This window comes from Podarcis raffonei, chromosome 9 (assembly GCF_027172205.1).
Source record: "Podarcis raffonei isolate rPodRaf1 chromosome 9, rPodRaf1.pri, whole genome shotgun sequence".
NCBI classification, from domain to species: domain Eukaryota; kingdom Metazoa; phylum Chordata; class Lepidosauria; order Squamata; family Lacertidae; genus Podarcis; species Podarcis raffonei.
Window position 1 is genome coordinate 2,999,244 of NC_070610.1, and position 15,369 is coordinate 3,014,612.

Sequence of the window (15,369 nt, forward strand, 5' to 3'; positions counted from 1 at the left end):
ATAGAAATTAAAAGTGAAATTAAATGAAATGAAATTGTTTTTGGAGAGGATTCTACCCCTCAGTTTATTTTCTAAAGGCTTTTGTACTTTAACGGACTTTGTGGTTACCACAACTCTCATCTATTAATGTCAACACTTTTTGGCTGCACAGACTCATAGAATTGTAGAGTTGGAAGGGACCCTGAGGGTCATCTAGTCCAACCCCTTGAGATGCAGGAATCACAATTAAAGCATGCCTGACAGATGACCATCCAACCTCTGCTTAAAAACCTCCAAGGAAGTCCATTCCGCCGTCAGACAGCTGTTCCAGTCAGAAAGTTATTCCTAATGTTTAGTCGGAATCTCCTTTCTCCCTTGAAGATTGTAAACAGAATGCAGGAGGGAACCTTAATGGGGAAGACATGCATTCCATGCAGTAACACCAGGAATAAAGAACCTTGGTGGATTAGATTAAAGGTCTATCTAAAATAGGATTCTGTTTCTGGCAGTGCCAATCAGGGGCTCCTGGCAAACAAAAACTCCCTTCCCACCCCACTGTTTGCGCACAAGCAACTGGTATTTAGAGATCTACTGTCTCTGAACATGGAGGTTACATTTAGCTCTCATGGCTTAAATAGCAATTGATATTTCATGAATGTGTCTATTCTCCTTTTAAAGCAATCAAAGCTAGTGGTCACCATCACCACACCTTGTCACAGCAATTCTCATACCAGTGGTGTCCAAACTTTTTTCAAAGAGGGCCAGATTTGATGAAGTGAAGGGCTGTGGGGGCCAACCATTGTTGACCTTTTTTTAGGGTTAGAGTTGTTGAGCTTCTTTTAGGATTGAAGTTGTTAAGGTTTTTTTTAGGATTTTACCCCAGGAAATAAAGTGCCACAGAGGCCGGATTTTACCGATCGGCAGGCCAGATTAGGCCCCCAAAATGGACTTTGGACATGCCTGCCATAAACCAATTATGCCCTGTCTGCCCTGAATCTACTGCCAATCACATTTCAGTGTGTGACCCTGAATCCTACCATTATGCGAACAGAATAACTTATTTCTGTCACATTCCCCAAACCATGCATGATTCCCCTAGCAGATATTCCCTTTATTTTAACCATCTTTTTGCTATGACTAGAACAACTTCCATGATCAGGTTATAGGATCTAAGTCCAACTGCAGTTAATCACAGATACAATGTGAGGGAGCCAGCTAAGGAAGCCGATTTGTGGCACTCTTAAGGGCAGCAGATGGAAAGAGAGACCAGCCTCACCGATGAGCCACCACCTACTAAACTCTTGGGATTCAATTGGGACTTACATTAATTAGTAGGGAGAAGGGCTGGACTTGGAACAGGGCTATCATCCTGATCCTATATAAAGTTATTAAAGATATACTCCAGAAATCCCCTTCCATTCGAACCCTTTAACAAGTTGTTGGTGAGACAGGCCAAGGCCAAAGGCATCACACATTTTCTTGAGTTCATTAAAGATAATTAAAGAAATTAAGCCAGGGGTCTCAGTTGCCTGGTGACTTCCTTTTCTTTGATTTATGGCCCCCTTGGGTTCAGAGGGAAGCAATTCTGCCAGGGCTGGTTCCTCTAATCTGAATTTTACAAGAAACGGATGTGCTAAAAGAAGCAACAAGCCAGTGGTGCTTCTGGTTGCATTTTCAGCCTGATTTATAGAGCTGTAAAACAATCTGGATCAGGGAACTGCCATTAACTTCAAGAGAGCTGTGAACACTGCTTCCCACCCCCCCAGAAAAAACCCCTTCTGCTTTAGGACTTCTGAACCAGGTTCAGAAATGGCACTGAAAGCTATTCTCTCTCTCCATTACTTTGAAAAGTGTTTAAGACAAAGGTAATATACTCAAGCTGTACAGCAGATGGAGCTGAAATGGCACCAGAATAGAGGCAGAGACCAAGCAGCACAACGGTGAGCTGGAGGTTTGTCATCATCCTGTGGGTGTTGTGGTTGCATTTGCTACTATTTGAATTCATACTCACCAAAATGACCCCCAAAGCTCTGCAATTATGTTATATAGTGTGATGCAGCAGCAAAAAAAAATCTCTTCTAGGCTGCATCAAGTATAATGTCCAGATTAAGGGAAGTAATAGTACCAACCTTTTCTGCTTTAGTCAGACCACACCTGGAGTACTGTTTCCAGTTCTGGACACAATTTAAGAAGGATATTGACAAGCTGACACGTGTGCAGAGAAGGGCAACCAAGGTGATCAAGGGTCTGGAAACCAAGCCTGATGAGGAGTGGTTGAGGGAGTTGGGGATGTTTAGCCTGGAAAAGAGGAGCCATCTTCAAATAGCTAAAGGGCTGCCACATGGAAGATGGAGCAAGCTTCTTTTCTCCTGCTCCAGAAGGGAAGATCTGAACCAATGGATTCAAGTTACAAGAAAGGAGATTCCAATTAAACATCAGAAAGAACTTTCTGACAGCAGGAGCTGTTCCACAGTGGAATGGAATTCCTTGGGAGGCTGTGGATTCTCCTTCATTGGAGGAGTTTAAGCAGAGGCTGGATGGCCATCTGTCATGGATGCTTTATCTGAGATTCTTGCACTGCAGGGGGGTTGGACTAGATGACCCTCAGGGTCCCTCCCAACTCCACAATTCTGATTCTATTCTGTTTATTAATTATTTTGTTAGTATTAATATTAGTGAGGGACCAGGTGGCTCTGTGGGTTAAACCACAGAGCCTAGGACTTGCCGATCAGAAGGTCGGCGGTTCGAATCCCCGCGATGGGGTGAGCTCCCGTTGCTCGGTCCCTGCTCCTGCCAACCTAGCAGTTCGAAAGCACATCAAAGTGCAAGTAGATAAATAGGTAGTGCTCCGGTGTGAAGGTAAACGGCGTTTCCGTGTGCTGCTCTGGTTCACCAGAAGCGGCTTAGTCATGCTGGCCACATGAACCGCCAGCTCCCTCGGCCAATAAAGCGAGATGAGCGCAGCAGCCCCAGAGTCGGTCACGACTGGACCTAATGGTCAGGGGTCCCTTTACCTTTTATTAATATTAGTAAATAGCACCTTAAGTGTTTATGGGGCTTTGCCTTTTGTAAAAAGTTTGCTCTTCCCATGAGTTCTTGGCCTAAGTTTCAAGGGTAGGGCAGATGGCCGTCCAAGGGCAAATAAAAAATAGGGAGCCTGAGAAATGTGCAAAAAGAGATACTTAAAATGAAACAGTAGAGATGAACCCCGGGAAGAGGTACAAGCATGAGGCAAAAATAATAATAATCAAGTATGACTCTCTAACATGCACATCAAAATTTGACTAGCTTCAGCTATGAAAACAAGAAGCCTTTAACCTATTTCATAGATAGTTCCAGTGGTGGTTCCAGTGCAGATGAGTCCTTCACATCCAGTGTTTACATACTGTATCTTCGTTTGGCAAGCTCATTTCCACACCTTCCCATTTTCCGGTCATGGATATTTTCATTCATTCACTGCTATTCTATGGCTTGCCAATCAAATTGGTGGGTGGAGCTTCAGGAAATATATTCAGAGGTGGGGGGGTTGTACCTCCCCTCAACCCCACCCCCCACTGTTTACTGCTCTGGGTATGTCTCAACCTGTATGCACACTTTTTTTAAAAAATGCAGACGTGCAAAAGAGTGAATGTTCACACTATTCTTACGCTTCACAATGGGCAAAAGAGAGGTTTGTGCTCTTGTGGAGGGAAGGCACTTCCATTTCTTTTTAATACTGGTGTCTTGTGCAAAACCTCTCTATGTGACCATGTAACAGAATATTGATTGACCTTTATCAACATACACACACCCGGCCAAAACCCCCCCAAAATTAGTGATTAGTCTCCAAGGTGGTGATTTTGAGATGGCTGCTGCTCCTAACCAGCTTCTTGAAATTTGAATGGGTCTTCAGCAGAAATAATCTGGGTCAATGGGAACTATGTGACTAGATTGTGCTGGCATGAGGAGCAGATGGACATACGACCTGTTGCAACATCACCGCCCCCCCCCCAAATGTTAATGAGCTGGAGCTTCCATACCAACAGTGTCTACAGATTCCTTAGATTTCACATGGTACAGGGAAATACAGATTAACTTGCAAAAAGCAGGGGCTGTCATTTTGATGGTGACAGCATATGCAGACTCTGCAAAAGAATCTTATATACATACATAGCAGCACCATTTCCACAATAAACTCCTACCTGGAAGTAGGAAGCACCCTTGAATGACACTGATCTCTGTCTCCTTTCTCAGACTTATAAATAAATAAATAAATAGATGATAGATGATAGATAGATAGATAGATAGATAGATAGATAGATAGATAGAAAAGCAGCTTCAGAGGCTGTGGTTAGCTGCAGAAGACGAGCCTATAGGTCCTTTAAGACTTCTCCCTACTAGTGAATTTCCCTGTAATGGTTTTCCCCAAGCTGTTCCCCTACCTGTGGGAGAAAAGATGCAAAGCCTTCATATTGTGTTCAATGGAAGGAGAAACACCTCTTGGGGAAGGAAAGTTTTAGAGGAACCAATGGCAGGAACAGCCCCTGCCCTGCAGCATCAGAAGCTTCTTTTTCAGGAGTGTGTGGGGTTTGTTCTGTTTTTTAAGCCAGGGATAGATTTAACAGACTAAATGGAAAGTGCAGTTTGAGCCCCACTCAAGTCCGTTGTAGACCCAGGCTGATGCTGTACCGTTCAGACTGAAGGTAGGGGCTTATGTGATCCGTTGCTCCTAATAACAATAATGCCATTACTTTTATTATTGGTAATAATAATTTTTACTACTACAATAACTTGTTGCACATAGAAAGCTAGAATATCAAGAGGAAGCGCAGACTAGAATTCTGCTGAGCTCCCAGCACTAAGTTTTCTGTATGCAGGGTAAGTTTTGTGTGTGGAGTAATCCATAATATGAACTGCACATTCAGTCTGAAGTGGTACAGCCCTAACTCTAGGTCAGAGTCAGCTGCTAAAAAGACATTATTGCAGCTTGCTTTCAATCGGCTATGTAGCAACACAGCGCTTCCAGAGTGCTTCCAGGGAGGGGAGTAATTTTTGCCTTTCTGAAAGAAGGAAATGTCACACTGAAAGATGGATTTCAAAAATCTTTTTCCAAAGAATAGTTTCCCTGAAAAGGAGCACAGCTGATCAAAAGCCAGGAGTTCAGATATTTTATTTTAAAATGCAAAGCTGGGTGGCCTTCATCTTCAGATCTCTCCACACATGCTCCTCTTTTTTTGCGCAAAACGGAGTCTGCCGTCTGCAGCATGACTTCCAGCTCTGGGTGCAGCTGCAAGTGATCCAAGCGTTTCAAACGCACCCGCCACTTGCAACACAAACATCTCTGATTGGCTGCTGCTTCACCGGCTCCCTTAAAGTTGCTAGCACTTGGAAGTGGGGTGCTATGGAGGGGAGGGAAGGAAGTCCATATATGAACATAATAAAAAAGGCTTTGTCCAGCATACGATTAGCCCAGTATCCTGCTTCCAGTGGCAGCCGGTCATACGCTTTTGAAAAATGCAAACGCAAGCAGGGATATAAAGGCATTGCTCTCCTACCCTCCTTTACTGCCTCTATGCATCCAGCTGATTGTTCTGTTTAGAACATGTGGAGAGCCCCCTCCCCTCCTCCCTAACCACTGCCAATTTTAGCAGCCATCACCACATCTTGTGGCAGTGAATTCCACCATCCAGCACATATTGGGCAAATAAATGCTCCCCTTTGTCTCCTCCACTGTCTCAACTCTATTGCCAATCACAGTTTCAGCAGAGGAGGTCTGGCTTCAAGCTTTAAGGGGTTCTGTGTTTTACTACAACCCCAAGATCTACCAGACACATATCCAGGCAAAAAAAGTCTTACCTGCACATCATTCATGGGGTCCTGAACTGGTAGACTGATAGACCAGAAATGAGACCTTGGGAGTCATAAAAGATAGCTCATCAAAAGGCAAATTACATGCAAGGACTCGTTAGGAAAGGAATTGAAAATAAAGCTGCCAATAGCCTAATGTCATTATACAAATCTTTGGTGCAATACCATTTAGAAACTGTTCTGGTTCCCTCGTCTCAAAAATGATACTGTAGAGTAAGCAAAAGTTATGAAAGGGACAATGAAAATGATAAAGGGGGTGGGGCAACCCCCCTGCTGCCCTTAAGGAAGCTTGCAGCGTTTGAGACTTTATAGTTTAGAGAAAAGGCGGGGTGATAATAGTTTATAAAATAATGCAAGGCATGGGGAAAGTGGATAGAGAAAAGTCCCCCCCCCCCCTATAACACTAAGAACTCCTGGGCACCCAGTGAAGGTGAATGTTGGAAGAATGAGCAAGATAAAAGAACACGGGACATAGTTAAACTATGGAACTTGCCATCTACTTCTACTTGCCATGATGGCTCTGCTCTGCTTCAGGGATGGAAGCAGCAATGCTTCTGAACACCAGCTGCACAAGGGGAGGGTGCTTTTGTGCTGCGGTCCTGCTTGCGCTTTTCCCCTAAGTGTCATCGGGTAGGTGGGCTGCTTTGAGAACCGGGTGCTGGACTAGACGGGCCCCTGGCCTGGTCCAGGAGGCTCCTTAGAAGGTCCTTAGAAGGCAAAGTTAGAATGAAAGAACAGGGTTAGCATGAAAGAACAAGGTGCCTCTGAGCAGTTACTAAGCAAAGAGGCTTGTTTTCAGTATCAGACTCAAGGGAACCTGCAGTGCTTCACCCCCAAAACCTATTCTCAGTCACCCCAAGTTTGCATCATTTTAAGCAGCTAGTTTAGGGAAGTCGGGGGGGTGGTTGCTTTATTATCTCTGCTGCGTAAAACAATGAGGGCTAGAAATCCTTCCCGATCCACTGCAGATCACCCTTCTCGCCATCCCGGGCCTCTAAAGAAGTTGCTATGAAGGAGGAAAACTGCTTCCTGAGCTGGGCTGGACCATCCCGTTGCCCTGGCCGGGGCCTGCAAGCTGGGGCAGCCCTCATTATTATTTATTAAGTAATTGATAAAATAATCCACCCCAGGGGCCCGGGAACACTACGTGGGAATGCAGGCCTCGCTTGCCCGCCCCACGATGTTTCTACGGAGACCTGCTCACAGACAGGACTCGCGCCCCATTTTGTCCTCGCGACCCTCAACTGTTCTGATTGGGAGCGGGGCAGGCGGCTGGCGGGGCCCCGGAAAGGAAGCCAACCTGGCCTGGGCTGCGTGGCGCCGGCGCCGCCCGGTGAAAAGGGACGCGGCCCTGCTCCGCCGCCCCGCCGCGCCGCTCCCGAGGCCACAAAGACACCAAAGCGCGGCTCGCTTCGCCGGCGAGGCCCTTGAGAAGCAGCGCCGCCGACGCCTCCCTCCGCGGCGCCGGCGCCTTTTGTGGCGGCCTGGCCATTCAGCCGGGGCGCTCGGGCGTGTGACGGCAGCGCCCGACGTATTGTCCTGGCCCCCTTATTAATCGCCCTCGGGCGAGGGGAGCGGCGAGGGGGCTCCGGACTGAGGGGAGGCCGAGCGGGGCGGCTGCTCTTCGTCCGCCCGCCCGCCCGCCGGCCTCTCCTCTCCCGGAGCCGCCCTCGCCTGAGGCGACCCAGCCGGCGAGTCCCGGCCAGAAGTGGACGGGGCAGAAGGCCGGAGGAGGGAGCGCCGCGCGGAGCTTTTCCTGCCCGTGTGAGCCGGGAGGAGACGAGAGAGCGAGCAGCAGCGGCTCCCGGGGCAGCCGGCAGGGAAGGCGAGGCTGGCGCGCTGCTTGGAGGGGCTTCGCGCTGCCCAGAACTGGGGCTTCACGAGACTGGGCGGAGCCCGCTTCTTCTCGACCCGCAGGCAGCACCCAGGGCGCGCGCAAAACTTCGCGCTCCGCCACCGTCGTCGCAGGATCGCCGAGGGGAGAAGCGGCCCGCGAGCCGCGCCCACGAAACCACCAGCCGACGTTTTGGAAGGAGGAGGATCCGCCCCGGAGTGTCCCCCCCTCTCCGCGCTCCCTGCTGCTTGGAACCGAATCCCTTTCAGATCTCCAGCAGCGTTTTGCGAAGGTGGGGGCTTTCTTTTCCCGGAAAGCAGGAGGCCGCGAGCCCTGCCGGGGCGCAGGAGAAAGCCGATCCCGGGGCCAGAGCTCCTGTACATGGCCCCCTTTCCCGCCTGCCCCCTAGACCAGCCCCCGAGTCCAGCCCGTGGCCGGTGCCTAGTCCCTCTCGCCCACCCGCTTGCCGGCCAGCAGCCCCGTCTGCAGTCACCTGAAAGCGAAACAAGCTACTCACCTGCGGCGCGAGCAGAAAGTGCGGTGAACGGATTTCCAGGGAAGCTGCTGCAACTGCAGCCGTCTGCCCGCGAATTTGGGTTGGCGGGGGCCCAGAAGCGCAACTGGACCTTGTTTCTGAGCAAGCATGCATAGATAAGAGCCTGGCTGCAAAGTGGGTGGGTGGGAAGGGAGTTAAGTACGGAGAGGTTAGTGGATGCGTGTTTACTCCGAATGACCTAACAAAAACACACACACACACACACCCCACCGATTGAACCATTGGTCCCCTGTAAATGTCCACAGCATAGCAGCCTACGTTGCGGAAAGGCTGCAACTCCAGCTATGGCGACACCCCCTTCAGCACTCCAGGAGTTTTAATATTTGTATGGAACTCTGGGTCCTGAACAAGTTTACAGTGCATGAATTCCAGTTTGAACTTACTTGCATTTATGTACTGCTTACGCCCTGCCACAACACCTAGCACGATTCCCCTAACGCCTGAATAGAAAAAAAATAATCTGAAAAGTGAGGCTAATTCTCAAACATTTCCAATTGAAATAAATGGATTTACTCAAGTTATTGTGGCAAGGATTCGAATGCAAGGTTGCAATGCTAGGTATAGTTACTTCAGAGTAAGTAACTTTCAAGTCATTAGGCACAGGATTGCAGTACTGATGCTTTTCCAACGCAGTAGGTGTCACAATAATGATCACTGAAGTTTGCTCAGCTCAGCTCGGTTTATATCGCTAGATGGGAAGCTTTTCTGATGAGATCAGATTTGCACAGCTTTTGTTACTTACTCAGATCCAAGACTGTGCTCTGAAATAGGAATGCTTGGGTGCCTGGGGAGGCCTTTGTGAAATTTGTTTTGTTCTGAAAAGGAGGAACCCAATGGTAGATATATATTCTTGGAAGGACAGAAAGGGAAGTCGCTTCCCACTGCTGGCAACAAGGCTTACTTTCCAATTAAGCAGTAGATTTGGGGACCTATGAAAATACACCACCTTTGGTCTTCTTCAGACCAGAGAAATCTAGGTCTTTGCACTGCAAACCTAGGCACTTTACTTCCAAGTAAGTTCTTTAAAATCAGTTGAACTTCTTCAAATAAGTGAGGACAATCCACACGAAGTTCTGCACAGCCTGCATTGAAATGCAGGGGTGGGGAGTGGGGGCCTAAGAGCCAGATTTGAGAAGTAATGATAAAAATAATCAACAGGAGCCCCAGATTCAGAGGGCTTGGATGGAATGAAACCTTGCAGACCTTCCAGGACAGAAGGCAATGTCCAACCATTCACCCCAAGGTCATTTAAAATTAATTTATTTATCAAATATAGCTATTAATATAAACGATAATAAATTTTCAACTGTACAGTATATTACACAGTACGCAGAGCCCTTCCACGGGGCTTGGTGGAAGAACGAGCGGCAAAGAGCAGCAAGTGCAGTCCTGGGGCCTGGAGGGATTTGGGGGGGCGGGGTGTCCACAGTCTGACTCCTGCGTCCAAAGGGGCAGCCCAAGCCTGCGGAGTATTCCGGTCCTTCGAGAGAGGCTTTACCTGGGCGAGTCCAGCGGACCAGCTCTCCTTCCTTCCCTGCTGGCCGTGCCTGTCCTTCGAGGGACCGAGGGCTGACACGTCTGACAGGCCTTCTCGCTAAGGCCCGATCCTCTGGGGTGGAGGAGCCCCGGGCTCGCCCTGGGGGGTTCTAGGTGAGATGGTACATGCTGTAGCCCACGTGCGCCGCGTAGAGTCCCACGGGGGTGACGGGCAGGCCGGCTCGCGGGAAGGGCCCCGAGGAGGCGTAGAGAGAGGCGCCCGCCACCGCCGGGCCGCCCAAGGGGAAGGAGATGCCGAAGGCGGCGGGCGGCAGCATGGGCTTGGCTGCCATCTTCAGCTTCTCCAGCTCGGCCTCCTGCAGCCGCTTGGCCTTGGCGCGCCGGTTCTGGAACCAGATCTTGACCTGCGTCTCGGTGAGGCTCAGCGAGCTGGAGAACTCGGCGCGCTCCGCGATGGACAAGTACTGCTTCTGGCGGAACTTCCTCTCCAGCGCCAGCAGCTGCGCCGTCGTGAAGGGCGTCCGCGGCTTGCGGTTGGTCTTGTGCTTGCGCAGGGTGCAGGCCGGCGGGCTGGCGCGCCCTGCGGAGACAGCGAGCGACACCCGGTAAGGCCCTTCCCAAAGACACCCCGGCGCGCCGAGCCGCCCCGCCGCCCGACCGCCCCCCCCCGGGCAAAAGGCGCAACAATCCCGGGAAGGCGAAGGAGCCCGGCTGGCGCGCAGGATCAGACCACCTGCTCACCCCGCAAGCCCCAAAGCCGTTTGCAGGGGCGCCTCAGCGGAAGAGCAATCTTAAAGTGCAGGAGGACCCGCAACCTGGGCAAATTTATCAGGAAATAAGCATCGCTGGCTGAACTCAGTAGGATTTAATTCAGAGTGAACGTATTTTAGAAACCGGCTGTAAGGCGGGTCTCGTTTGACAGCTTGCTCGGGTTAAACCGTCATCTAGTTAAACCACAGTAAGGCAATTTAGCTCTATTGAAATTAATGGGCCAAATTGGTATTAAATACAGTGCTTCTGGTTTATTTAAGCTGTAAGGGGAATTTCTTCGGGATTTTCCAGATTAGAATATTTCAAGAGCTGGGTTCTAAATTCAGCTGAGCGGAGTTACAATGATTCAGAGTAACTGGAGTCTGAACCTGGAGGATGTATGGTGGTACAATCCTAAACACACTTAAGAAAGAGCCGCGTTAAAATGCAGAAGGACTTTCAAACGGACTGGACCTTGCATTTTACTGAAGCGGAGCTGTTCCCGGATAGGAAAGCCAAGTCGACTTACAGCCAGGGGGACATTTTGCAACTGAACAAATAGGATGCTGGAAACCCCCCGAATTGTACAGATTTAAAGAAGGAGGCGACTTTTAGCTGGAAGAGAGAGAGAGAGAGAGGTCGTTCTGACAGCCCAAATCAGCCTGATCCCACCCACTCGCTTTAAAAGGCCTCATTCCCACGTAAGCGAATAGGATTGCAGCCTTCCAAGAGGCGCCTGGGTGTCACGCCAAGCCACGCCGCCGCCACAGCCAACCCCTCCCAAAGGCTTATCCGTGGGGGAAGACGCGCGTGGCCCCCAAAATGGTGCGTTTTCTTTAAGAGGTTGGGTGCATTTATTAGTGCTTCAGATAGAAAAATAAAGTATTGGGGCAGTTCATAAGAAGGGGAAAGCGGGGTTGGGGGAGGAAGGAAACCATAAATTATTGAACTAAAGGAAAAAAATTTAAAAAATGAAAAGGGCAGGTCCTGTCACTCACATCCCGTTTATGGCCCTCTTGGGAAACAGAGTGCGCATGTCATTAATTAGGGAGTCGGTGAGGACGCCGCTTGTTCCTTTTATGGCCTGTTTTAAGAACGACTCTCGGCATTCCGACCCACACCCTTTGGAGCGGAAGAATTTAGACTGCTAAACACATTTACTTGAAAATAAAGGCTGGCAGGTTTAACGGAGTCAAGTTAATTGTTTTAAATCATAGCCTCAAGTCAAGTTGAATCCAAGTGAAGCATTTCCATCGTGAAGCTAACACTCACAAAAGTTGTAGATCGCTTTCAGTGTTTCCATTAGCAGAAAAGACACTGGAGCTACTGTAGTCGTAGGTACCTTTACTTGGGAGCAATTCCCACTGCGACTCATCACTTTGAGTTAAAAGTGCACAGGCCGGGACTGCCAGCTGTGATGAAATCCTTTGGAGACATTCCAACGGGAAGCAAACCCCGTTGAAGGGAAAGAGCCACAGTTGACCAACGCAGGCCTCGGGAATGCCGGAGTATCTTTGCTGCAAGATTTTCCCGGTGGATTTGGCCCATTTTAAGTTAAGGCTACCCACGGTAGGACGCTAAGCTGACCTGGAGAATATATTCTTCCTAATATGTTTAATTTCGATAGTCTTTGAAGATATACTCACATAACTCTTCCCCAACCCCGTCCCTTATAGATTCCGTGCATTGCACAGGGGAAGCCATAGCAGGACGACAATTACAATATGGGATAGATTCTCTTTTCACATTCCGTTTGCAATAATTTGGAAGATTGCTTTTTTAAAAACAAAACCTTATTACTTCCTGGTATCTGGGCAACATTTTAAAAATAAATTGCAATTACAGGGGTTGGGAATCCAGCTGGAAAGAGATTCCTAATTAATCCAAAACGACATGAGCCCTGAACAAAAAATACAAGAGAAGCCTGTTTTGTTACTTTCAGTTGCTTTTCACTTTTTACATATCGGTAGGAAGTCCAAGAGATCACTTTTCAAGGAACAAACCCCTAACTTCAAAAGTGAGGCTGCTGGACATTTTAGAAACGGTTCAAATCACAGCGATCTACTGAAGTGGAATTTAGCATCGCTAGAAATGTTATGGGCATTTTCTCCAAAGCTACCTCTGCCCGGATTCTCCTACTCACTGACTGAAAGGAATTTCCACGGACACAAGTAGGAGTTAGAGCACATTAAAATAGCGCCCTTAAACTATTTTAAACTGCTAAAATACTCTTGTTTTAATCCGCGGGAGAGAAAAGGAGGCAGAAAAGTCCCCGCTAATTCCTCTCCTGCTCAGGCCGATCCGTAAACAAAGCAACTTTCTTTAAAACGAATCACTGAGGCGGATTGTGCGGCAGGGCTGGGTCTACATGGACTCCGCCACCTTCGATCCTAAAAAGTTTGCTGAGAAAAGTAAACTACTTTGAGTTGGAAGCTAAGTTTCCTGGGCCACAGGATGTTGTGGAAGGTCTCGCAGGGAAAATAAGGCTGAAACCCTATAGGTGGGAGTCTTCCCAAATGAACTCGGTGGGACTTCTCAGTGGGGATGGAAAGGATTCCGCTGTAATTGCTTCTGTTTCCCAACAGCGCAATTTAAGGACCATTAACGAGAAGCGCAGTAGAAATAAGCAGCCGAAACTCATCGGATTTCCTTATTACGTTTTCCTATTTGTTTAGCATTTTTTTTATTTAAAAAGCACGAATGTGCTCGTAGCGATTTTCTGGTTCTCCAGATGGTGTGCAAACCGCAGTGGTTTAAAATGTCCTTACTCAGGTTGTCTGTCTGTCTCTCTCAGCCCAGAAACGGGCTCCTGGGTGGCGGAAAAGGCCCTGAAACCCGGAAGTCCCAGGCATCCCCCCCTCCCTCCCCCTGGAAAGCGGTGACCGGTTCAGAAACCAGGTCCAAGGAACCAGTGACCTTTCATTCCCAACTCACTGAAGGAGACCTTCCCGGGGACCCTGGGCTTCTCTGGGCAACTGTCAGCTACCAACAGCTGTAGCTGTCTGAAAAGGCCCCTCTCTACCTAGAGTCCCAGCTTCAAGGCAGCGGGAAGCGAAGATTGCGGGGAAAGTGAGGCGGTCCCCCAAACGGGCTCTACAGGAGCGACACGATCTGCAGTGAAGGCAACTCCCCAGCTCCCCTTTGGCAGCACTGGGGCTGCAGGCAGCTTGCCGCTGCTTCACGGCCAAGTCAAGCAGCAGCGGAAGGCAGGCAGGCAGGAGCTGCATGGAAGCTGCTCTGGTTCTAAGCATATTCTAAAAAGGTCGCCTCGATCTCAGCTTCCGGGCTGCTCGGCGCTCTCGGCTTTAATTCGGCTAAAACGCCGCTATCCGACTAATACTTTGCAAGCAAGGCCTCTTGAGACCAAGGATTGGTTTAAGCAAGGGGAAGCCGACCCTGTTAGAAACCGGTGCTCCTTACTTCCAAGCAGCGACGCGGACTTATAAAAAATATTGGGGGGGCCCGGGAAAGCTCATGAATAATAAATAAGCTCATGAATATGCAAATAAAGTGGCGCCGCCTCCTCGTGAGCGAATAGGGGAGAGCGTGCTGCGCCTATTAATCAGCTCCAAAGGAAATTGGGTGGAGCTTTTGCTCGGGAGGGAGGGCAGGAGGCATGCAGCCCGCCCCCCCTGTGCATTTTGGGCTGGGGGAGGGGCGGCGATGGCGCTCTGCTGGAGGGGCGCCGGAGATTATTGGGGGGGCGGAGCCCCCCCAAACGAATTTTTGAGGGGGCTCGGGCCCCCTCAAGCCCCATGGAGTCGGCGCCTATGCTTCCAAGTAAACACCTTTTGAGCGTGCCTGCCCCATTCGAGCTAGGAATCAAGGCCGGGCACCTACGCGCTTTGAGTTGGGGGCCGGCTGGTTTGTTTGTTTGTTTTGTATTTTGTTTAACTAGCAACTCAAGTTCCACGAGCGGAAGCAGCAACCTGGAACATCTCTCCGGCGCTCAACACATGCATTTACTGGAAAGTAAAAAGTCCCTTGTCTTAAGTGACAGCCGAGACCGGCTTCCCCATCCTCAACCGCAGCGTTTTGGCTACTCGCTTCCCGGCCAAGTCCACGTGCGCTTCCCGGCTGCTCACTTACTTGGCGGCGGCGGAGAGAAGCGGGGGCTTTGCATCCAGGGCGTCCGCTCCGGCTTCTCGGGGCTTTCGGCTTTGGCGAGCGCCTCTTCGGGCACCTGGACTAATCCCCCGACAGCAAAATGGGTGGCGATGGCCAGCGCCGAGGCGGGTCTCTCCGGCGCCGCGGCAGAGGGCGCCCCCCTCCTGGGACTGAGGGGCCTCGGGTGCGCCGACGGCTCCCCCCGCTCGGGCCCGCCGGGCAGGCTGCCGGGCTTTCTGCGGTCGGCCATGAGCGCCTCGACGCTGAAGGGTAGCAGAGCCGGAGCCGCCTTAGGCTTGTCGCCGCCGCCGCCCTCCTCCCGGCCCCTGGTGGCCCCCGGGGGCCCCGTCGGGCCGGGCTTGCCGAAAGGCGGCGCGGGTGGCTCCTCGCTCCCCGCCGCGCTCTGAGCAGAAGTCATTTCCAGCGCCGGGGCCATGCAGCTCCCCCCGTCCCCCCGCCGGCGCCCCAGCCCTCGCAGCCGTCGCTCATGGAGGTGGGCGCGGAGTGTGAGGCAGGCCCGGCCGCGCTCCCGGCTGCGCGGCGCCTTCGCTCGTCAGGGCTCCGCTTGGCGAGGCCCGGGACCCAGCCCGGCGGGCTAATAAAGCCAGGCCGCCCCCGACGGCGGCCAATCCGCGCTCCGAAGGGGGGTCCCGCTGCCTTCCCATTGGTTGCGGCGCGCAAGAGAGCGCGCGAGGAGGACCGGGAGGCGGAGGAAGAGGAGGCGGGATCGCCCGGCGCGCCTCCGCTCGACTCTGCCCGGCGCGCCCGCCAAGCCGCGAAGAAACTTTGCTCGGCGCTA

At 50.7% G+C, this 15,369-nt stretch overlaps 1 protein-coding gene across 1 annotated transcript; it reads right to left on the minus strand.

Annotated features, from left to right (window-relative positions):
- Nucleotides 1-9,714: 9,714 nt before the first annotated feature.
- On the minus strand, nt 9,715-15,159 carry MSX1 (msh homeobox 1). The gene is made up of 2 exons (XM_053402500.1): nt 14,553-15,159; nt 9,715-10,293 (listed from the first exon to the last, which is right to left on the minus strand). The coding sequence occupies exons 1-2, from the start codon at nt 15,004-15,006 to the stop codon at nt 9,863-9,865; spliced, it is 885 nt and encodes a 294-aa protein (XP_053258475.1). The 5' UTR covers nt 15,007-15,159; the 3' UTR covers nt 9,715-9,862.
- Between the last annotated feature and the right edge of the window lie 210 nt (nt 15,160-15,369).

Excerpts from the sequence above, each read along its gene's own strand:
- MSX1 (XM_053402500.1), bottom strand. The coding sequence starts at position 15,006 with ATGGCCCCGGCGCTGGAAATGACTTCTGCTCAGAGCGCGGCGGGGAGC. Across the intron at positions 10,294-14,552 it reads CTTCTCTCCGCCGCCGCCAA|GGCGCGCCAGCCCGCCGGCC; the intron begins GTAAGTGAGCAG and ends CTGTCTCCGCAG.